Genomic DNA, 24,820 nt, shown 5'->3' on the forward strand with positions numbered 1-24,820 from the left:
ATAGGTGGAGGTGTTAAAAAAATAAAATGGTTGAGCGCTTACCGGAGGTGTGGAACAACAAGTCCTTGTCCCGCGTATGTTTATGACTCATCTTCACATGCTGCTTTTTTTTGTTGCATCTATTCATTTATATATATTTTTATATGCATGAGGACTGAATGTACTCAAAATGATAGAAATATCTTATCTGTGCATTTGTTTGCATTATAAAAGTTGGAAAGTGTCTTTTTTTCACGAGGTCTGTATTTAAATAAAATATATCCACAATTTAAATAGCTAATGGGACAACTTAATGTATGTATACCCAATTACAGTTGCTGGTTCCTAGAATGTTAACAACCAAGTTTTTATATATACCTTACCTACCTACATACCTATATGTAAGTGTTTGTTTAGGGTTAAGGGATGTTATGGGCTGGGGTTAGGCATGTAATGGTTGTGGTTAAAGTAAGGCTAAGTCTCCTGAGAATTACTGTTAGTCATTTCAGTGTCCTACTAAGTGGCAAAAACAAGTGTGCATGCATTTATACTGCCAGTAGGAGCTATCTTTGCTTTACACATGATTACATCTGTGGTTGTGGAGGATATCTGCTCCATTAGAAACACCCAGCATGAGAGCGTCTCAGCAGAGCATCAGCATCATCTCAGGTTTACTCTTAATGTCAGGTAATGATACTTTTATTCACTTATTTTAACTGGGGGTTTTTCAAGGCTGACACATCTTACACACTGCAACTGGAAGCAGTGAGGTTGTTATTTTAGTAGCCTAATAATTAATGTAGTATTCTGTCTGTTTCAGGATTAAATTATCCTCACGGTACAATAATATTGTTTGCCAAGGTAAATTTGAATTGCTTGCATATGAGAGTGTATAAATGGGTAAGAACCAGAGAGGCGTATGTGACATATGACTAACCCTACAGGACAGCGGGAACAAAAAATGACCATACTTGGTTCAGATTTTTATTCATTTTAATCTATAACATAAAAATTCATACGCATGTGGGTGATAATATACTAATGACAATGTTTTGACATTTATTGAAAAAAATATTCTCACTTACAGCCTTTTTGGCCAGCAGTTTTTGGTAATAACTCTTGATTGTTTTAGAATTCACATGTATCCTTTTGGCAGTAGAAAGAGCTCACTGAGAGCTTTCATTTGATATATGTAACTCATTTTCGCTCATTGTTGTCACTTCTCAAAATGATCCATCCACTATTTTTCACGTGTACGATAAGTCATGTGTAGTGTTGAATTCAAAATAAAGGAATCTTTCTACAAAATTGAGTCTTATGCTACATTATATTTGAGAAACATGTTCAAGTAATGAAAGGATGCCATTGTGACCTAATGTGTCCTGTGCTTTATAATATAATTATTAAGTAATGTTATGATATTGATACAATAATGATTGAAATATAATCTCCTCCATGTCCACATATTTGAGATTTTAAAACTCATCCGACCACACCACCCCTGTTCTGATCCAACTGGCTCTCCCAAATTAACTACAAAAACCCTCTGCTCACCTTCAAAACCCTCCACAGTCTAGCTCCTACTTACCTCTCTGACCTTCTCCAGAAGTACACCTCCTCCTGCTCACTGCGATCTTCCTCTGCTGGTCTCCTGACCATTCCCACCTCATGCCTCAACACCATGGGTGCCAGGGCTTTTAGCTGCACTGCCTCCAGGCTTTGAAACTCCCTGCCCCCACACAGTCGACAGTCTGACAGCATAATATCCTTCAAATCCCATCTCAAAAGCCACCTATCAAACTTTGTAACAGTCTTGCCGATCATATCATAGCAACATTATGTGTGTGCCCAAGTCACGTCTCTTGTTCTGCATGTTATTTTATGCTCTGTAGGGTAACCATGGGTTTTTTGAAAGGCACCTTTTAAATAAAATGTATTATTATCATTATTTTATGTTTTGTTTTGTGATATTTACATTTGCAATAATATTCTACTTACTAACTCTGCAGTTTAATATTCTTTCTTAGCATTTTAACCTGCAGTTGCATTGTAATTAAAGCAACATTGAAGTGCTTTTTTAAACCTTCTCTCTCGTCAGTGTGTCTGTGTTATGGTAGACTGTCCTGTAAAGACGGCCACAGTGGTCCAACCTATGAGTCCATGCAGGCTGTGTTTGACCTAAAACCCTTCAGGCCAGCAGTGAACCTCAGCAATCCCACCATAAGCAACATCTCCTTCACCCTGTATGCTGTCCTGGGGGTGGTGAGTATGTCACTTAATGATTTAAGAAAATCACTGAGAGCATCTAGATACAAAACAAACACATTGTTAGAGAGCAGTTGCTCACCTGGTACATAGGCTGTGTCCTTGTCGCAGCTGCCCTTTGCTACATGTCACGCTCAAGCTACCCTATCATATAGAGGCGAAAACCCCAAAAAATGTCATTGTTGTAGCCATATGTTTGACTTGTGTTAAGTGTATTATCCCACCACGCCACTAGGTGGCTGATGTCACTGGCTGAGGCAGGCCATGGTATTTAAGTTCATGCCAGGGAGCACAGGTGTTGCTGATGTTAGGAAACAAGCAGTTTTTGACGGTGCTCAAATTAAGATTTGGAAGTTCATGTTAAAATTTAGTGGAAGTTCTTTGGACATTGGTGAGAAAATAAACATATGATGATATATAGCATCGGTAAAGATTGAGAGTAGTTTTCTGAGCACACGTCCAAACAATATAGCAACCATTAGCGGCTAAAGTTTGGGGCTAGTCACTACAGTAATCCACCACAGCTGACAGAGGGCATGTAAGGCAACTTAAATGCAGATGTCAATATATATATGTGCAAACATTCATCACTACAACTCTTATTACTGGTTACCATGTGTATCGTTATAAAACATTGCATTTTTAGATTTAACCTGGCTTGATAGGTAGATATAAATCAGCTTCACATGATGTTTACTTGTTGTTTATTATATTTCAGAATGAGAAAACCCAAATACTCACTACGTTCCTGTGGCTGAGACTGGTAAGTAGCATGCAACAATGCACTGTCAATAAATGTAATGCAATCTGGTTTATCATGTGCCTGTAGCCACTGCAGGATCACATACAGAGATTATAAAATGAAAGGTGAGCAGGCATTTTCACTCCATGTTAGAAATTTCACATTATTTCTGATGAATCCACTGCAGTACTGGCACCATGAGTTCCTGGTTTGGGACCCTGATGAGTGTGACGGCGTCACCAGGATTTCTCTCCCTGTGAAGCAGCTCTGGTCTCCAGACATCATCGTGTATGAGTTGTAAGTTCTCCAGCTTTAAAAAATTGGGGTTTTCTTTCTTTCTTTTTTGTGTGTTTTTCTTTTAGTGGATCCCTGAGGGTCTTCTACGCACACACCCAATGGCTTGTTACAAAGCAGTTATGCTACGTTTAGTGTGCAGGCAAATCAGATTTATTTCTCAAATCTGATCTTTAAGACAGACTGTCCACACTGTTAATTGCAAGAGTTCAGATCGGATTTGTGTGTCCAGACTTCAACAACCCATCTGCATGGGTTGCTGTAGTAATGACATAGGTGCCAGTATCTACGGAGCTAAGCTGGTGACACAGCTTTCCCATGTGGAATCTTAAGAAATGAAGGCCGATCACTTCACCCTGCAAACAATTAGCAGCAGGCAATTTATTTTGACATCTGTCCACAGATGGTTGTTCTCCATGTTGTCCTCCATAGCACTTCCTCCACTCTGGATTCAAAAGACGCAAAAGACACTTTAAAAACCCGCTACAAGCAGCTAAAGGGTCTCGACTGAGACACACTGTCCAGATTTTGATAATGCAATCTGGATGCAATCTGGATATGCCAAAGAAAATGGATTACAGTCAGCAGTCTGAACAAGGCCTAGTGCCCTGAGACATCTTTTAAAGTGCCAGTGTTACTAGTTCATGCATCACAACAACTCTACAACAACCTACTAAGAATGCAGCAGCTAATACACTCTGCATAGTGGCCACCATTGTAGAATGATAATCCACTCAGCTGCAACTAAAAGGTGTTGACACACATCTGTACGGATATCATGCCTGTTGCCTGAACCAGAGTTCCTGGCACATCTGAGACCCTTGAGTCCAATCTGAAGTCTGATGTCCAAATCGGAGAAGTCACACCGACAATCTAGAGATACAAAAATGGTAACTTCTGTGTTTTGATCTTGCAAACCAGCTGCATCATCCCTGTCTGATGTGGTAGCATACACATCAGTCCCTATGACCTCAACGGATGAGCAAATGCATGATCTCCATGGGGAGATGCTTCGCTTATCCTCAGTGGGTTCCACAGTTTGTCCCTGGATGCAAAGAGGTCTGCTGTTGGTCATAATGATGCCACTGAGTTGCCACAGATTGTGGAAAAGTCAAGTCAAATTTATTTATATAGCCCAATATCAGAAATTGCCTCAAGGGGCTTTGTCCTTCTCTGGACATTATGTCAACCTCTGTCTTGAAGAAACCAATGTGTCAGGGTCTCAGGGCGTGACAGTGATGTCCATCAGATGTGGGGTTGATGCATAGTCAAAAATGTGCGGACCATGACATGACTATTCAGGGTACAGAGGTCCAGGAGCAACCATACACTTTCTTCAGGACCAGAAAGTAGGGGGATTAGTTCGTCCAAGTAAGTTCCTGCTCAGACTGGTTTGGGATATTTCCAGCTCTGTTTTCAGTGTCAGATTATTTCCCTGTTAAAACATGTCTGACAATCCAGCAGGGGAAGCTGAGAGAGAATAATCATATTCATTTTGAAAGTAATTTGTTTCCTCATGGGTGTCATTTAAATACCATCTTAATGTGTTTCCTCTGTCACTGTGTTTCATTGTATTTCTTCTTTTTCATCCCGGCTCCTCCAACCCTCCCAGCGTGGATGACGATGTTTCCCAAGCGTGTCCTTACGTCTATGTCAACCACACAGGTCACATCCGCTGGGACAGGATGCTTCGGCTCGTCTCAGCCTGCAACCTGGAGATCTTCAGTTTTCCTTTTGACGTGCAGAATTGCACATTTACATTTGGCTCCTACATGCACACCAGTAAGAAAAGGCTTCACTACATTTACGGTGTCATAAACTCATCCAGTCGTTTGCTACACTTGTTGCACTTTTAGCATTGTTGCAGGGAATAACAATAAACACAAAAGGAAAAAGAGGACAAAAATATAGATCATTGTGTAATCAATCAGTTGTTACTTTTAGCTAGCTTATTTATTTACATAATAGTGTTGTTTCTGGAGAACTGTCTGGCTAGTTCTCACTGTCTCATTGTCTTTTTCTCTTTCACAGTAAGGGATGTGAGGGTTGGTCCAGCCCTGACCTTTGAGGAGATGTCTGGAAACTCAAAGCGTTACCTGGAAGCCAGTGGAGAGTGGGAGCTGGTGGACATACTGGGAGAGACCTCTATCCTCCAGTTTGGGATAGATGAGTGGGACATTATCACCTTCTGGGTGAGGGAAAATAGTTAACTTCTCTTATGTTGGCAAATACCAGCCGTAAATAAAATCGGTGACTGTCAGACATAATTAAACAACGATGATTACTTATGTTAAAGGCAAAGTTTTGTGGAAATGCACTCATTTGCTTTGTCTATAAGAGTTTGATAAGTGGATTGATACCTCTCTCACGTCTGTACGATATGTTGTTGGAGCCAGCAGCTGGTACACTTAGCTTAGCATAAACACTAGAAGCATAAGGAAACAGCTGGATGCTGGATGTTTAAACAAGTATGTGTGCAGCAAGTTCAACATTTCAATTTTAAAGGGGACGATATGTCAACAACAAAAAACTGTTTCTACCCCAAGTGGCCAAATCAGTTACTCCAGAGGCCTCTATTATGAAACCAGTTTAACTTATCCACGATATTTTTTCGTTCTCTGGCTTCACTAACTTTAACATTGGCCGTCTGGAAACTGGTATTATGTAGCTGGTTATCAACCCCACAAGCGTGCTCATGTGAACCATGAATGAAGTAGGCTACTTCATATAAAATGGGCGACTGTAGCTCAGAGGTCGAGGGGGTCAAACTTTAATAGGAAGATCAGGGTTTGGATCCTCAGCTCCTCCACTCTGTGTGTCGAAGTATCCTTGAGCAAGACACTGAACCCCACATTGCTCCCTATGGCTGTTCCATCAGTGTGTGAGTGTGTGCGAATGGTCACTGTGTAGCAGGTGGCACCATGTATGAATGTGACATGTAAGGCAAGGCAAGGCAATTTTATTTATATAGCACCATTCATACACAAGGCAATTCAATGTGCTTTACAAGAGAAATACATTAAAATAAACATTAAAGGAACAATAGATCATTAAAAACAAAAGCTAAAAGCAAGAGTAAAAAGAGTAAAAAGCATTTTGAGTGGTCGGAAAACTAGACAGGTGCTTGTAGCCGTCTTGCCCCTGTGAGCTCCCGAGCACAGATGTACAGATTCAGCAATCCATCAATATGCAATACTTTATTAACTACTGCCCGGCACACAACAACAAAATCAGTCCACAACATGTGCCTGTGGCTGCCCGGCTCCTCCAGCACATGTCTCCCTGTCCTTTCAGTTATAAACCAAAAACTCAGGCAATGTCCTTCTCCTTGGTCTGGGATGCAGTGTTCTGAGGGCCAGCACACTACTGCATAAAAAAGGGAGAGATGTAATCAGAGCAAAACAGCAACAGCTGTGTCAATCAACTCACCTGGTACTACTCTCATGAGCCATCTCCCCCACACCTCTACCCTGCAGCTGAATACTAACCATATAATATAAGAGGCCGTTTACACGTACACGGTGATTTTGATAAACGGAGACATCTTCCTTCGTTTGTGCCCTTCGTTTACACGCAAACAGAGATTTCTCCACTGAAAACGAGTCTTTCTAAAAACTCCGGCCAGAGTGGTGATTTTGGAAAACTCCGGCTGCGCGTTTGCATGTAAACTGAGATAAACTGAGATAAACAGAGTTATAGGCAGTCGACGTCACAGTATGCGCCGAAACTTGCGCCTGTGTCAAAAGTGCGACCTATGTTGCTATGGTGACAGTGGATACATGGAAGGCTTGAGCTTCTCGTTACACTGCCACCTACACGTTTGGCATGCTCTTGTGTATATATACATGGGTAAGTGTAAACAAAGATCTTTTTTGAAAACGGAGACGGTGAAATGTCCGTTTATGAAAATAGTCGGCAACGTCTAAACGGCCTCTGAGATGAAACTGTGATACTATAACTTTTAGGACTGTTCTGTTCATGAGACGGGAGAAAATCGTGTGTGAAATGTAAATGAAAGCCTGTAATCTTACAACAGAAAAAGAGAAACACCGGAAACTAGTTCCAAACATTAAACATAGCTCAGGACTTAAAATACATGTAGGCATTATTAGATTTGAATTAAGTACAGAATTAGTTTGTTGCATAAGTTAAAATCCAGCTAAAATCATCATCATATGTTCAGTGTTGTAAACGATCTCTCCCTTTGTTGACTCATCTTTAACCAGTGGAAACAGAGTCCTGGAGTAATAAAATTATTCTGGGTCATTATATGAAAACATGCCATTTCCCATTCTTAATGTTTGATTTTCAAAGTACTGTTTTAAAACTATTTATGACCCTTTTTGGATTAAATAGATCCTTACCTATCAGAAATAGGTGCTGTGTCATCTCAGGCTATCTATTTTTTTTTTCCACATTTAATCAACATGTATATGTGTTTGTCAACCCTGTTACATTACACCAATTAGTGTTTGAAAATGTTTTAAATGCATATTTACAACAACAACATCTGATATACTTTGAAGGATAAATCTCCCCTTGTTACACCGAGTGTGTTTGCACAGTGGGAATATTGAGGTGTTTTATCCATGGATGAATATGCTCATTTGCAATTGACACTTTCACAGCATCTTTCTTTTAAAAACAGAATATGGAAACAAAACAGTAATACCCACATTTCATTCTGTAGATTACTGGTTTCTTTTACTTAACATATAAAATGAGTTGATTTGACATTTGTCTTTTCATTTTTTGAATTATAGTAGAATATTATACAAGTAACAGGGCTGACACCTCAGTAACAGGGTTGACAACAGTTACCATACTGCTAGTTTAAGTTGCAGCTTTGGGTCTAATGGAGATAATAGGACATTCATAAACCTTTAATTCAACATGACTAATCAAAGAATATTTTGGAGACATATTTATTGAGAGGTTTTAGCATTTTTCAAAATATTAAGGATATTGAAAGGACAGTCACAATGAATTTGATCCATTAAACATGTTTGGCCTGCTCCGAAAGTTGCATCATTTCCTGGGAGTGAAATCAGCTTCCTTTTGTGAACATGCTGGTGAAAAGACAAGTGTCCTCTTATTTTCATGATTTTTCTTATAGTGATATAATGTTTGACAGAGGGGGACAAGCTTATTGTGTCAGCCCTGTTTCCACAAAAGGACACGTTAAAAAGATATTTGTTAAAAAATTTTAATGTACATAAATAACATGATGTAAGATTCTAATGAATGCACACCATGTGGTCTCATGACCTTCACCACATGGCTAGTAATGGCTGCCAAGAACATTTTTTATCAACCCTGTTACCATTCTAGCGTAACAGGGTTGACGTAACAGAGTTAACAAAAGTATGGTTTTGCGAGTACATGAAAATATACTTTCCTTACCAATAAAATTTACATTATGGTTTTACAAGTGTCATTGCTAGCTGAGAGGGAAATTGAAAAAATTGTGCACTTGGTGACAAGTTTTTGAAATTTGGCATAGTGTAAGGTATGGGTATAAGGTTTTCAAAAACCAAGTTGGGATAGCCACAAATTTCAATATGGCCCTCACTGGAGATTTGGATCTGTTCCAAATTGTAATTGGTTCCATGTTGGACCATGTTATACCTCTCCACCAAGTTTAACACCATGCTAAATTTCAAAAACTTGTCACCAAGTGCACAATTTTTCCAATTTCCCTCTCAGCTAGCAATGACACTTGTGAAACCATGTATATCATGTAAATGCTATTGGTAAGGAAAGTATATTTTCATGTACTCGCAAAACCATACTTTTGTCAACCCTGTTACCATCAACCCTTTTACACTAGAATGGTAACAGGGTTGACGAAAAATGTTGGCAGCCATTACTAGTTATGTGGTGAAGGTCATGAGACCACATGGTGTGCATTCATTAGAGGCTTAAATCATGTTATTTATGTACATTAAAAATTTTGAACAAATATCTTTTTAACGTGTCCTTTTGTGGAAACAGGGCTGACACAATAAGCTTGTCCCCCTCTGTCAAACATTATATACCTCTAAGAAAAATCATGAAAAAAAGAGAACACTTATTTGTCTTTACACCGGCATGTTCACAAAAGGAAGCTGATTTCACTCACTGATGATGCAACTTTCGGAGCAGTCCATTATCTCAGAAGGGGTGTTTTCAAACAGGGTTGACAACTACCTGGCGACCCAACTAAATTGATGTTTTTTACAACATTTTACATATATTAAGAATAAAACCCATTCATGAATAATGAAAGACACTTGAGGCTTTATATCTAAGTTTATGTATTAGCCAGTAAAAGTAGAACAATCATATTGAGCGACAGGCCATTTTTACAGTTTTTGAATGATGATTCGTACAAAAAGGTGTTTAAAACTCTTTGAAAACAAAATAAATAAAATTTTACATTGTTTTAATGTTACAAGAGACATCATGGAAAATAAATTCTAAAATGATTATAGTGTATTTATTGTTTATTGACATTTATAGCACAGTTTTGTTCGAGAGACACAAAATGGCACGTTTTCGTATAATGACCCACCTACTCAGGTATAAAAATATATAGCTACTCTTTTGTTACCTGTCACTCCGGACTTTTGTCCATGTCAGGATATTTTTCTAGTGATCTAATTGGTCAGTGGTCGGGGTGTTGACAGGTTGTGATTTCAACTCTGTTCAGCATAAGTGACCACGGTCATTTATCCCAGTAAAAAGAGAATCGGCTTTGTAGTACTGATGACTCAGGGTTTACCCTGACGTTACCTCGCTAACCTCAAATCCTGCTTTGTAGCGCAGGCCTCAGGCTCAGCACAGAATTAGCAATGCATAATACAAATGTTTACTCAAGAATAATGACTCATGGTGAACATGTTTGTATTGTTAAATGTCATCTTTTGAATGCGTATTTTCCTAGTTCGATTATGTTAAGAAGCCTGCAAAGCTTTTTTACATGATTGTTATTCATGGCCTACACAATAAAGACCCTTCAAACTGACTGTTTTTCACCAGGTGGTCATAAAGCGGCGTCCGGTGCTCTACGTGGTCAACCTGCTGATCCCCAGCTCCTTCCTCATGCTCATCGATATCCTGTCCTTCTACCTGCCCCCCCACAGCGTCGACCGCGCCTCCTTCAAGATGACCCTCATCCTGGGCTACACCGTCTTCCTGCTTATCATGAATGACCTGCTGCCCAGCACAGCAAACGGCACACCCATTATAGGTCAGAGGTGGTGACATCTAGGGGTGACATAACCTGAGCACTATCATAGTCTGGGTTGCAGGTTCCATCTTACCTGACATCATGATAATCCATGCTTTAAATCAACAGTAAGGAGAAGCAGTTCTAATCAAGGTTTTGACTTTAACAATGAAATGATTCTCTGTAATTTGAAAGGGGTTGCTTGTGTCTGTAAATGTGTATTAAGTGATTTGCTTGCCAGCTATTTCCCAATTGTAACTCTTGTATCAGATGGCAAAATGTCAGTGTTGTGCTTTCAGCTTGTTTCTCTGCCCCCAAGTGGTGAAAATAACTTAATACAGTTTTGAGTTTTTGCCCTTTGTTTTTGACAAGCTACACAACTATCAACTGTCTAAAGTTGCAACAGGTTTTTTCAACATTTTGTGGCCAGTAACTCAATTTCTACATCCCAAAAGTCTCATGACCCAAGCAATTGCATAGTTCATGATGGTGGGAGCTACAAATGAATTATAGACAAAGGGGGTCCTTTGCTTCTGCTACTTCATGTGACATCTTTTATGTGTGTCCTTCCATTTCTCCTTAAATCCCTATCTAATCTAGGTATCTATTTCTCGGTGTGTCTGGCCCTCATGGTCATCAGTCTACTGGAAACGGTCATCATCACAAATGTCCTCCACCACAGCTCCATGAAATATCAAGAGGTTCCAAACTGGGTGAGGGTGGTTGTCCTCAAACACATAGCCACCCTTATCTGCTATCGATGGCCTGAGGACATCCAGCGCCCCTCAGTGCAACAGAAGGATAAACCTGAAAGCTCAAACAGAGGTTCAGAGTCGTGGATCATCCAACCAGCCAGCCAGACACCTCCCCAACACTCAAACAGCAGCGGAGGTAATCAAACACTGCTTTGATATTGTTTCTGCCAACTGGAGCTGCTCAGTGGCCTGATGTCAAAAATATTAGCAGTCATCTATTAAAACATTTAAATCTATGTATGTCACGTATGGAAATATATCTGTAATGACAATTTCTACAGAGTAAAACAGTGAATCATAGTCTCGTTATAGGAGCTGTATGCAACATTTAGAGCACACCAATGATTCACAGGCTGAATCAGGATAGTCTGCACGCAGTTCTCAACATGGAGGTGGATAAGCTGCCGGCTAGCACTAACAACAGCAACAGCGCTGACAGAGCTAACATTATTAGCCTTGGGGGAAACTGGAGGTTGGGCGCTACACTTTGGCTAGCAGCAACGCCATCCCGACATCAGCAGTAACGCTGCATAAAGACAGTGCAGAGCGGCAGCATTTAGCTTAAAAAATAAAAATAAAAAATTAACATGAACATGCAGCTAGACCTGGCAGTCACCAGATGTGAACTATCATCAATATGTTTGCTATTCTCCGGCCAGGTACAGCTGCTCTTCCTGAACTACAACAGATCTGTCAATACCTCAGCGACCTTCGTGCCCACCTCACCTCGCTGCAGAAGGAGAGCGAGCTGCAAGACCAGTGGTGCCACGTAGGATATGTCCTTGACTTCCTGCTCTTCCGCATCTATCTGCTGCTTATTTCATGTTACGCCCTGGTCATCATCTCCATGTGGTGCGTCTGGATCAGCCAGTCCTAAGTGATCAATTTAGTGATGATTCATAGGATATCTAAGTTACAAATTAAAAAGGTATTGTAAAAAGCAATTTTGTATATTTGCCTGCTTTTTTCCATTTTGCAGTACTGCTAGTTTTGTGTCCTGCATTTATTTAGCCCCTGCTAAAGTACATCCTAAACTCTTCTAAATAATCATTTTATTGGGAAACTATTGAGAATGCTGTTTTTGTTTAATGACTTTTTGAATGTAAATGACCTGTTGGACAAAGTTTGTTTTCTCTGTGTACTTTAGAATCATCTATACACTGTGCTTAGTTGGTTCAGGTTTTTCCTCAAGCTGGGGATATGTTGTTATCACTGGTGGAGTCCCTCAAGGTTCCGTTCTCGGACCTCTAATATTCATCTTGTATGCTCCATGCAAATAATGTATATAACAGCCAGACAATAATATTATATGACATACTTTCTCTGTTATTCCTGTTATCCTACAATTAAAGGCTGCAAATCAATCAGTGTACTCCAGTCACTTTTTATTCTTGACACACAACAATAACTTCTTTAGACTACAACTACAGACAGTTGGGTTTTGAGATGGAGATATGTTTGGGATTGACAGAACGTTAACATGAAATGTTTTATGTAAAATAATTTAGCATCAGAATTGGGGGTATAAAATCATCTATCACAACATGTGTGTCTTCAATAAATCTTTTGTTGCCTCAGTTATTTGTCCTAAAGTTCTAAAATATAACAGCAGTGAAAGTAGCACTGTAGGACAAGTAGCTACTTTCCTAAATGCTACTGCACAGTTGAATTGCAGTTTAATAATGATGATTTGGCACCAATGTATTGTGAAGCATAATTTGGCAATTTTGCTCTCAGCCAAATTAGTGGGTCGTTTAGTCATGCTAGCTGTGTGTCTCTGGGGATTGCAATGCCAGTCTGAAAAACTAACATAATTTCCATCAGCCTTGGCCGCTCTGTGAGTTTATGCAAATGTGTGGATGCTAATGTGACCCACCCAACTGGAGGATAAGGGTACTGTTAAACCCACCCTGAAGCCTGGCTCCCCAAGACTTATCATCATCTACAGGGCAACACACAGAAGAATGTAAAAAGGGGTCCATGTCATTGGTCTGACAGCCCATTGGTTCGACATCTCATTAGTCCGACTGTCCGCGGTGCTTAACGGCTCGCGGCGGGCGTATGGTGCGCCGCGACCGGCTCTGGGTCAGCTGGGAAAGGCTTGAGGCGGAGCAGGCTCACAGCTTATGTGTTTGTCGCTTTCTTTTTCATTTTAACCCACACCATGATCTTTTCCTGACCCTAGTCAAGTGGTTTTTGTGCCTAAACCTAACCAGACCTTAACCACAGGGCATCATGATGATTTCGGAACGGACTTTGGAACAATGGGTTTAATATGGTCGGAACAATGGGATGTCGGACCAATGGGCAGTTCCCGTAGAAAGATAGACAGAGACGTGGCTTCATGTGCAATTGTACAAATTTATTTTTAAAGGATATTAAGAGTTACTATAAAACAGCAGTTTAAATAAATGTAATAAAATGCAAACCCAGAAGCATAACCATGATGCTAATGTGAGAATCCATTTAATAACTTAGAGAAGCAAAGCTTGATTGTGTATACTGTTGTGTTTGCCTTGGGTTCAGCTACGACATATCCAATTGTTGACACATCTAATGCCAATCAACATAAAGATGATTTAAAAACCTGTTGAACAAGCTCACAACTCATTAAGCAAACATGCTCATCAGATGAGCGGATCTCAGTTTGCAGCTTGGAATACCCAAAGGCATACAGTAAGTCATGCTGCAGTCTCTTTTACAGTCAATATTAGCCTCTGGAGAAAGTTATACATTTCACCTAAGTATTGATAATTTATGTCGTTACGGCAGAACATCTCAACCTGATGGAGCAGACCGCTGACTTTTTTTGTTTTGTAATTTAAGGTACTTTTCATGATAAGGATTTAACTGAGGCTGAAAATGAGAGATGTAAAACCTGCTGAGCTCATCTTCATCTCTTTCACGCTGCTTCACGGTAAGGCGGGAAGATATCTCCATCTGTTAAAGCTGAACAGCTGCAAGTCGGTAGCTAAAGGAGCAATTCAGTTACTTCTGGTCTTGTACAGTGGGTTAGGTTCATTTTCAGAAAATATTCAACTTAAAACTAAAGACAAATACAACATAATAAATCATTTTTCTCACTATATATAGTTACTACTCATAGCTAAAGTTAGAACCATAGTTATACAGTTCTTGTTTCCATGATATATTCAATATTTCAGCTTTTAAAAAAGTTGTCTGCCAAAACTAGGTTTATCTAGGTGAACGTAGCAGAGAGCAGAGCAGAGCCAACATCCTGTATGTATTAGACAACTCTGTTTTTTGTGCATTTTTATCTTTTTATTATTGACATTAGAGAGATGACAGGAAATGAGGGATGGGTTACAGTTGGATGAAATAATAAATTAGCTAAATATTGATTACATTCTCTAAAATATGAACATAGCAGAGAGCAGAGCAGAGCCAACATCCCATATGTATTGGACAAATAAGGGGGGGGGGGGGGGGGTAAAATAAAATGAAAAAAGGGAAACTAAGTCTAAGTACAGGACTTCCTTAACCCCTTCTACTCCTTTATCCATTACCTTAATCTCAGAATAGGATATTGTAGAAGAGTGGGTTACAACCGGGGAACTGTACTTTTTGCACAGTCTGATATGAGAGGTTGCCAGATTGTAATATGTTGTGGGAGTCTGCCCTTTAAGATGTATCTTATCCTTTCCAAATGTAGTGTGCTGGTTAGGTCACACAGTCACATATTGAACTGTTGTTTCTTTCCATGACATTAGTAATAGCTTTTTTGTCATGATGATACAATAAGAGAGGAATTTTTATTAAGTTGGAGACAGGTTTGGGTATATGTTGTGCATTTTGGCCTGGCTGGTGTTTGTTAACCATCAACAATGCCTTTAGTTACAACTTATAAACCTTTTTATGTGCCTGACAGTCGTGATGTGACTCTACTCACAGTTTTTCGATGTATTCAGACACTATTTAGTGAATGGAGCTGTTCAATATGTGCATTTTTGTCAATACAGTCAAGTGCACTGCAACAACAATGAGCTTTTGTTTTTTCAAGATAATTAGCCTGTTATCATGTGAGAGCAAGAAGACAATTCACTTGAGATTCCAAGAAAGCAGGGTAAAAAAAAAAAAAAACCCTTTGTATCCACAGCCAAATTGGTTTTCCTACCATACCCATAGGGTGTAACAGACAAAGGCAGGTCTACTATGCTTCTGTGATCACACTAATATAAGAACTGGGACTGAATACTTCAATGTGCATGTATGCTTGTTTTCTACTTTCTTAGGATTTGTAGCAACATTGAACTGCACAAGTCCAACTCCTGAAGCCTTGTTTGATGCATTTGAGAGAGAATTATTCCCTAAAGTGCTACTGCCGCCTGTAAAAAGCTTTTCAAAGTCAGTTAACATAACCATCGGTATCACTGTGGTGGGAGTTGTAGGAGTGGTGAGTCTAAACAAACACCTGTTCATACCTGCACATGAGCATGCTCAACGTTTTCAATGAAGTCCTAACAGTCACAAATTCATAATCCATCTGTATTACTGGCTCTTATTAATGTAAAAAAAAATGTCTCACCGACAGGATGAAAAATCTCAAATCCTGACAACACTTATATGGCAAGTTCTGGTAGGTTCAGATCTGTAAACACCCACCATTTTGCCTTGTCTCCTTTAATAACTCATGAACCAGTTGTCATAGAGGTGTCATTGTACTAGTGACAAATGTTGACTTTGTGTGTGTGAATGCATGAACGAGTCGATGTATGCATGCAACTATTGCAAATTTGCACTTGCTTTATGTGATTATAGTGTCTTTCAAGTTATCATGACTGCATTAGTTTTTTGTTTGTAGAAAAAATCTAAGGGAAGTAGATGTGACTGAAATTCAGAGGCTCTAGCTGTCGGATTTTTCTGATAACTCAAAAAGATACATGCACGTCTACTTGTTTAAAATTACTGAAATTAACTTAAAGTTCATTGGCATATTGTTGATCATTGTGCATATGTTTTTGTTCAAAATGTTAAAATGTCTTGCATTTTGTTCCCCTGAAATGATGTTGACCTGGTGTTTTGTCTTTGTTAATTTATGTAGTGACACATCTGACATGGACGTCACATCAGTGTTGTTCTGTTTAATGTAGGAGTGGGATATAGAGGGACTGATGTGGGATGAGGAGGAATGTGGAACTTCGAGAGTCTCTATCCCTCGAGAAAAGCTTTGGGTCCCAGATGTCCACATTGCAGAGTTGTAAGTTCGAAGAATGTTTAGTGATCTGTTTGCTTTTCAATTTATTGTCCAAATCAGAGACAAGAGCCTTAAAATAGAGAAAAAACCTGAAATGTCAGCACTTTGAATGCACCATTTTAGATGAATATACAGTACAAATTTTAATAAAGAAGAAGGGATAAACCTTCTTGTCTTTGTCATCCTTTCTCCTTTTGATATTTCTTTTAATTAATTAATTTAATAATTAAAATGTTTTTCTATTCTTTTCTATTCCAGCATGGAGGAGGACAAATCTCCCAAAACTCCTTATGTCTACTTATTAAACACAGGTCGTGTATTTGATGATAAGCCAATCAGAGTGATCAGCTCCTGCCGATTAGTAATCTACACTTTCCCATTTGATATCCAAAACTGCACTCTGACCTTCGGATCATATCTACACTTTGGTGAGCCTGCTTAAGTATAAAATACAGGTCCAAAAAACTCTTATTTTTGAGCTACATAACTGTGAAAATATTATTTATATTATATTGTTAAAATACAGAACTTCACTTGTGCCATCTAATAACTTCAGAACAAAACTGTGCTATCAAATGTTATTCAAGCTTCGGATGTGAGGATGATTCAAGGCACCACAGCTGAAGAGATCCTGGAGGAGTCCCTCGATGTGATGGAGACCAATGGCGAGTGGGAGCTTGCAGGTATCGGTATAGCTCCCTATGCCCTGACGTTAGAGGATGGAAGCTACTCTGAGATCAAATACCATGTGAGTGCTTTCACTTATTATAATTATGTTGTGAGTCACCGATTTGGAAGTGTAATAGCTGAGCGTGATTTCACACCACACACTGATTGCACATAGTACAGACTATTTGAAGTACTGTTTTGCTGTGAGTTTGAAAGAAATCAACAGATTTAAAAGTTTTAAACAAACAGGAAAGGACACAGTACTTACACCATCAGTCATCAATCAAACTGCAATTGAAGCATGACACTACCAATAAAATTTAACCATGACTCAGCAGAACTTTTTTTTTTTTTTTTTTTTTTTTTTCCCAAAAAAATGAATCGTTGGATTTTTCCTGGAGCAGTTTTATCACCATCCACAATTCAATCAGGAGAGACTCGTTTTTTATAGTAAGAAGAATATTTATTAACATGTGCACATAAGAATACAAAATATGTGGAAAGTCTTTGGCGATTAGACCCCGTAGAGATGGTGTGATTTAAGGATGGTGATGAATCCATAGTTGAATAGGGAGGTGGTGGTAGAGGTGGTGAAGATGAGATGAGAGGAAGATGGAGAAGTGCTGATGATCTGGATGAGTAGAGGAATGACCTTTGTTGAGCTTGTCCTGGACTCTGGATTGGATGGAAATGTGTGTGAATGTGGAAATGATGGCTGACAGCAGCAGAGGAGAGAGCAGATTTAAAATTTTGCAGTGGCATCCTGATTGGCTGAGAGAGATCATGGCAAAGTTTGATTGGATAACTAGAAGAGTGAACACCCACAGTAAGCTGATTAGAGGAAGCAGTGAGAGTGGGATGGGGAGAAATATGAGAGGATGAGCAAAGAGATAGTCTTCCTGACTGGACTTACGCTGAGCTTCATTTAGGTTTAATTTTTTTCCAGCTGGGATAAACATTTTCTTTGTGCATTGCATTGTAAGAGAAAAGTATCTATAAAAAGCATGCTCAATAAATCAAATGTTTCTTAGTAACCAAATCACTATTTTATTTTACTGAAAAATGTGTCAGTAGTCCTTTTTACACAGAGATCGCACTATAGAGCCGGTATGAAGTCCTTTCTTAATTCCGAATTTGAGCCAAACAATGACAGCATCATGCTGCTCCAGTTTGTGCTTTCAGACAGCATGCTGGCATCCTGGAAGCAAAAGAGGCGTGATGGGTACGACATGTAACACAACAGTGTTGGTCTCTAGTGTGGCATATAACATACGCGTCAGCAGAGTTTTCTTAAAAACTACAATAGCATGACAAGGCAATAAGAGATATTTTGCGTCCCTGTCATGGATCTTGTCCTCTGCTCCTGAGGGCAAGGACCTCAGACTCTCTGTTGGGACCGTCTCCACTGTGGAGGAAAACATTTGGAAAAGACACTCAGATCTTTTCCTTTTCTTAGGATAGTAGGATAATCTTCTATCCCCCATGTAGTTAAAAAAGACACCAGATAGAATGTGTAGCTGTTAAGATAAAACTCCACCCAACTTGAAATGTTTGACTTGCACACACAAGCCATGAAAACATTGTCTTTGTCCTTCAATGCATTTGACTCTCCCTCTGGCTCTCACAGCTGAAAGTGAACTTGCTACAGCAAATCAAAAAGCTGCACACCATCTAAAGTTAGCAGGCCTGCAGCTTCTCATCATTGTCTCACAGAGAAAGTGAGAGGCAAATAAAAATATCCAGAGCTCATGCAGGATAAATGCAAAAACATGGACTCGCTACAGACTAACTGCTTTCATTCACTCGTGCTCATGTACACAGTCTATTACTGTCTCGGTCTCACACACACACTTGGATTCATGTCTCCGCTGCTCAGTCTGTCAGGTTTCAGTGGGGTCCTCCCTTTCTGGGATTGTTTTCCCAATTTGTGGGCAATTTTGGCCGCTGTTCTTTCAATTAGCTGCTAACTGCTATCAGCTACTGTAAAACGTAAATCTGCTGCGATGGGTTGCATGCACACATGGCGTCAAAACGTCACACCCGTGTCACTCATGATCCCGTCCCGCCGGCTGTTCCCTTTTTACATAGAAGTCGTTTTGACGCTGTTACTACCTCCGACGTCGACTTTAAGGTGAGACAACTCTGTCTCCCCATTCCACGATTGTACCTTTTAATTGTGAGGCAGATTAACAGCATGAATATCTCACCTTGAAGAGACAGCGTAAAAAGGAGAATGAGAAACAACTAAATTGTCTGTTTGGCTGTATTGAGGGCCATCGGTACCATATAGGACACTGATACCATGTACCCTAAAGCTGGGCTTTATCCGTGTCTCTTCCCCAAGATTATTCTGAAACGCAGACCACTCCTCTATGTGGTGAACCTGCTGATCCCCAGCTGCTTCCTCATCACAGTGGACCTCTTCAGCTTCCTGTTGCCTCCCCAGAGCGTGGACCGGTCCTCCTTCAAGATGACCCTCATCCTGGGCTACACTGTCTTCCTGCTCATCATGAACGACCTGCTGCCTGTCACTGGAGATACAACACCTCTCATTAGTAATATTTTTTTTAAAAAAACAATACTACATTTTATTTATAAGTGCCTCTTAAGTCACTAAAGGAAACTTTACAAAACCAGATAGGACACTTAATACATGACAAAAATAAATGAAGAAATAAGTTAGTGGCAGCTGTAATATATTGTTTCTTATTTCATTTCAAAGAGAGCTAAATGAACATGCATACTTCTTTATGCAATTTACAGCGGCACAAAGCTAAGAGCTGCTTTGTTTAAGCACACACATGCTTATTATACTGCAGGTAACTGAACTACTCAGTGGCACCATCAGGTTAACATAGGAGGAACGTGTTTACTATTAAAATTTGTGCTCCTTTTGGGAGTCAGAACTTAGTCAAACTGAACATATATTTTGTTAGGTCCAGTGTGACATATGCCTGGCGGGGGAATATCAGTATCTCCAATTTCCACTATCAACAAATGTCCAAAAATCAGCTTAGTAAAAATACGCTCCTTGTAACTCCAGAACTCATGTAGAAGACTCACTATGTTTTTAAAAAATCCACTGTACCAACGTCCAACGTCGGTAGACACTGTTATTTGTGATGCAGGACATCTAATGCTCCACATTAGATTTCAACACCCTGCCACTGAGTTCCACCTTGTATAAAAACACTTTGAGGCTGTAATTACTTGGACATGAATATCCTTGTTGGTCTGGTTCTTACAGCATCATAGACAAAGCTCAATGCAAATGATCATAACCTGTAAAAACCGTGTATAGCCAGCAAGGAGATGAAGAACAGGTTGTAGTGTAAACATCACTTCCTGAATATGGTCATAAAAACCAGGTTACCAGCAGGCATTTAAAAACATACAGCATTTAATGATTAGTGTGCTTAATCCTCCCTGCTCTTGTTGTTTTTGTTTCCTGCAGATGTTTTCTTCTCAGTCAGTCTGGCTCTGATGGTAGCCAGCCTGTTGGAGACGGTGTTCATCACCAACATCCAGTTCAGCTCCAGCCAGTACAGCGCAGTGCCTAAGTGGCTCAGTGTCCTCGTGTTACGATATCTTGCTCTTGTAGTTTGTCTCCCTCCAAAGAAAAAGAGCAACCGGGTCACTGTCTTCCTCAACCCATCTCATGGAGGTATATCATTACTATTATTATTAGTAGTAGTAGTATTAGTAGTATATAAAAGGCATGAGAACTTTGACCAGACATCTGGTTCAAAGTCTCTATGGTAGCCATTTTGGTTTTGGAAAGGTGGAAAACATTTTTCTTTTTAAAAATAACTGGAGTCCCAAGCGTTGCAGTTTTTTTTTATTTTGGTGGCTAAACAAATGTGTTATCTATTTAAAAAGTCACATAAACTAAGAAAAATCAAAAATTTTCTGTATATGTTAAGATGTCTCTAAACTTAGCCATTCCATTTATTACCAAGTTAAGCAAGGTGTTGAGTGTGTTGAACACTCTCCTCTGAAGGGGCATCTCACCATTTCACTGATGGCCTGAGGAGCTGGGAGTTCATCAGTTGTAGTGGGTCTCAACCAGTGGTGTAGTGGAGGGTATACTCAGGTATACGAGGTATACCCACTTCTTTTTCTATCCAGTGAGAGTATACCCACCTATCAGCAAAACAGCCATTGTAATATACAGGAGAGTATGCCTACTTCCTCATCGGTAACCTACCTATCTACCTAGTAGTACACCCACCTCATCAACTACCACTACACCACTGGTCTCAACTAACCTTTATCATACTGTTTCCTAAGCTTGAAAATGTGCAATTAGCCACTTAAGTCAGGCACCAATTTGATTTATCATGAGCTATTCAGCTAAAAACAAGTTATGAGTGGTCACCATTTTTACAGGAAAATACTGGAAACATTGGTTTTTGGGTTTGTCACACTCTAAACTTTCCGAAAATGTATAGTTTATAAACTACCTAAAGATTTTGAACGAAGGTTGCAGTCAGGACATTGTGACCCTGACTATGAGTGGAACAATGGATTGCTTAATTGTACGGGGCAAATTACAACAAGGCACCAGTGAAGACAACTTACCACCAAAAGAAAAGGGAGTAGACAGTATCACAAAAGCTACCTGTCTTATTTTTTCGATAACACACGTTATTGAGGCTATTGTGCACAGATATATTTACAGGTGTGCCTTGAGATTTTTGCTTGCCCTTTGGTGTGTCTTGGACACAAAACGTTTGAAAACCAATGATTTAATAGACCAAATAATTTATAAGACTACATGTTAAGTCACAGAAAACTAATTTGTTTAATGTCATCTTCAAGGTTAGAACATAGTCAATGTTTATTGTTCAGGAGGTTTTTACCGGGAGCTGGATTATCCGCAGAGATCTCTTCCTCTCTAAAACAAACAGTCCCAGTGATTTAAACTGGTAAATCACTGACTAAAACAGTTTTAGTTTCTGATGCTGTTCCATTGATCGGAAAAAGGGCATTAGCCTAGCACCTGCTGATCTGCGCTCACTTTTTCTTTTCTTTTTTAAACTTAAATCCACATTTTCAGAAGGTTTTTGGTGGGAGTTGAATTATCTTCAGAGGCTTTTCCCACTGTAAAACAAACAGACCCAATCATTTAAACCAGAAAAAAAACACTGAATTAAGAGAAAATTCTAAGGTAACGAAAATACATTTCTTATTTTTAGGTGATTTTTACACTAAAGATATATTAACTATTACATTCCATTTCTGCCAATATATCCTCCTAAATCCTAAGTTAATTGGAAATATACTGCATTACTGGATCCAAACAAGACGCAATGACCGAGCACCGTCGTCTACACTAATCATAAAAACTGTTTGTGTGCTTATTTCCCTCCTTTACACAAGGTAACTGATACATAAATGTTTTTCATTAAAATGGTAGTCCTGGGGCGTCGGTGGCTTAGTGGTAGAGCAGGCGCCCCATATACAAGGCTGTTGCCACAGCAGCCCGGGTTCGAGTCCAGCCTATGGCCCTTTGCTGCATGTCATCCCCCCCCCCAACTTATTATCATTATTATCAAATCACAACATCCGCGGTGAGAGGACACGGAATTGTGTGCGCTTTTACGCACGCAGGTCAAGGCAATCACGGATATTTGATGTGGGAACGATGTAGCCAGATGTATTACCTGTTTTAGATACCTGTCTGTCCGTCCGTCCGTCTGTCCGTCCATAGCACGAGTCATGTGCACCACTTCACTACCGACCCGTACGTAAAAGCGCAAACAGTCCCTCGAGTAGGGACAGCCATGAGGCAATGAATGAGGAAATAATCGCCCGGGCTTTTAATTGGACCAGCATTTAATACGCAAAATAGGGTCAAACCCCAGGCGGCCATTAGGTGCCCGGCGGCTATTTGCCACCAGGCGACTATTTGGAAATATACGTATATTAGAATTCAAATAACCTGTCCTTTTTTTTCTTTCTCCAAGAACCAGCAATGAGATCCAGCATCGGGGAAATCTCAGCCATTTATCCTAAAAGCGTTTTTAGTGACAAACCTCCAGAGAAACTCCCTGCGGCCCCTCAGTCCCCTCCTGATCCGGTCCTGGATGAACTGAGGAAACTGAGCAAAGATCTCCTGTCCATCCGCCTCCAGATGGACAAACACTTCAAGGGGAGCAGTACCTCGGAGGAATGGCAAATGATCGGGATAGTCATCGACCGCCTGCTGTTCGGCTTGTACATTATCTTCATAGTGGTCAGCTTCATCACCATCATAGCTATCTGGATCTGGAACAACTCGTACAAAGCATGATTCAACTACAGGGTTGGGATCATACATATATCACAGACAGGAAATGGTCACACATAGCAGCAGTTTGTACGATGTATTAAAGATGTGGAAGTTAGTATCCTCTGGGGTAAAGAACAATCATCTTGTAGCAAAGAGACTGTCGGTCCTTACTGTGTTGTCTCCTTTAAATCTGAGATTTGACTACTGATCATGGAACAGCACGCAGTGCTGAGGAACCGAACATGTTGTAGCTCCCAGAGGTGCAGGTGTTGAAAAATAAAATGGGTGAGTGGTTACCGGAGGTGTTGAACAACAAGTCCTGCGCTTTGCGAAGTGTGTTCATGATCTGGATCCAACTGCAAACATAAAATATGTGAATTGTATGTCTTTTCCATTTGTGTTCATTTACAGTATTTGTGAGGATCAGATGATACAGGGTAATAATCGTAGTAAAAGTGCAGCTAAGCTTTTTCTGTTGAGATTATATCCTGCAAGATATAATACCAGTAAATCTAAATAGGCATTTTATAGACCTCAGCTTACTTTACTCCAAAAAATATGTAGCAGTGATATCAAAAAAGATTTACAGATCAAGCACTACTCATTTAGAGAGATAACCTGAAGGCTAAACAGCATATTTTACAATACATGCAGCTCTTCAATTACATTAAGGACTTAGACTGGTCAAAGTAAATGATAAGGGTAATGCAGTTTCTGAGCTTATAGAGTTTTTTATTTTTCTTCTATACTTTTTATATTTTGTATCTACTTTGTATAAATTTCCATTTATTAAAACAGGAAGGAGTTTTCTTCTTTGTTTTGTGTCAATGCAGCAACGTTGTGTTATGTGAACGTAAAGGTGTGCAGGTGTAAACACGTTTGCAGTTTTGCAATTTAAGATAAGAGTTTGAGAATGTCCTTTATTGATTGAGCTTTATATTTTAAAGTGCAGCAATACCTTTCTTTTTTTAATGGAGGAACTAAATGCATGCATTTGCCTGTTTGAACTTTATTTTATGACCATGTTTAATGATTACAAGGCTACAACATTAAAAGATCTCTTTTTTTAATTTGTCTCTGAAATCATTCCTGTATCCTGTGGGTAGCCTTTCATTAGAAGAACCAAATTTTCTAAATCAGCGTCAAAACATTAGGTAATTTTATTTTATATTATTTGATGATATTTAGGCCAACTAATTAGATTGTGATTAATGAATGTTTGAGGTTCAAGTTCTATTGAAATATTGTCACATTATATCCACTAGATGGTGCCATCGATTGATGATGGAGTTCTGAGGTATTTGTTATTTTCTTGAGTATTTCAATTTTCTGCAACCTTACACTCCACCACAACTCAGCAGTGGCGCCCCCAAACATTACAGGAGTGGCCAGATGAGGGCAACTGAAAATCTTAGGA

At 39.5% G+C, this 24,820-nt stretch overlaps 1 protein-coding gene across 1 annotated transcript; it reads left to right on the forward strand.

Moving 5' to 3' along the window:
• Positions 1–2,128: 2,128 nt before the first annotated feature.
• On the forward strand, positions 2,129–24,436 carry LOC125896230 (uncharacterized). The gene is made up of 18 exons (XM_049588631.1): positions 2,129–2,241; positions 2,963–3,007; positions 3,174–3,283; positions 4,893–5,062; positions 5,312–5,472; positions 10,301–10,511; positions 11,091–11,381; positions 11,905–12,119; positions 12,257–12,267; positions 14,101–14,162; positions 15,499–15,659; positions 15,798–15,842; positions 16,357–16,463; positions 16,719–16,888; positions 17,048–17,208; positions 19,474–19,684; positions 20,584–20,793; positions 23,099–24,436. Exons 1-18 carry the CDS (start codon positions 2,140–2,142, stop codon positions 23,422–23,424), a joined length of 2,769 nt encoding a protein of 922 aa, XP_049444588.1. The 5' UTR covers positions 2,129–2,139; the 3' UTR covers positions 23,425–24,436.
• Positions 24,437–24,820: the final 384 nt, after the last annotated feature.

Source organism: Epinephelus fuscoguttatus, linkage group LG10 (genome assembly GCF_011397635.1).
Source record: "Epinephelus fuscoguttatus linkage group LG10, E.fuscoguttatus.final_Chr_v1".
Classification (NCBI taxonomy): Eukaryota; Metazoa; Chordata; class Actinopteri; order Perciformes; family Serranidae; genus Epinephelus; species Epinephelus fuscoguttatus.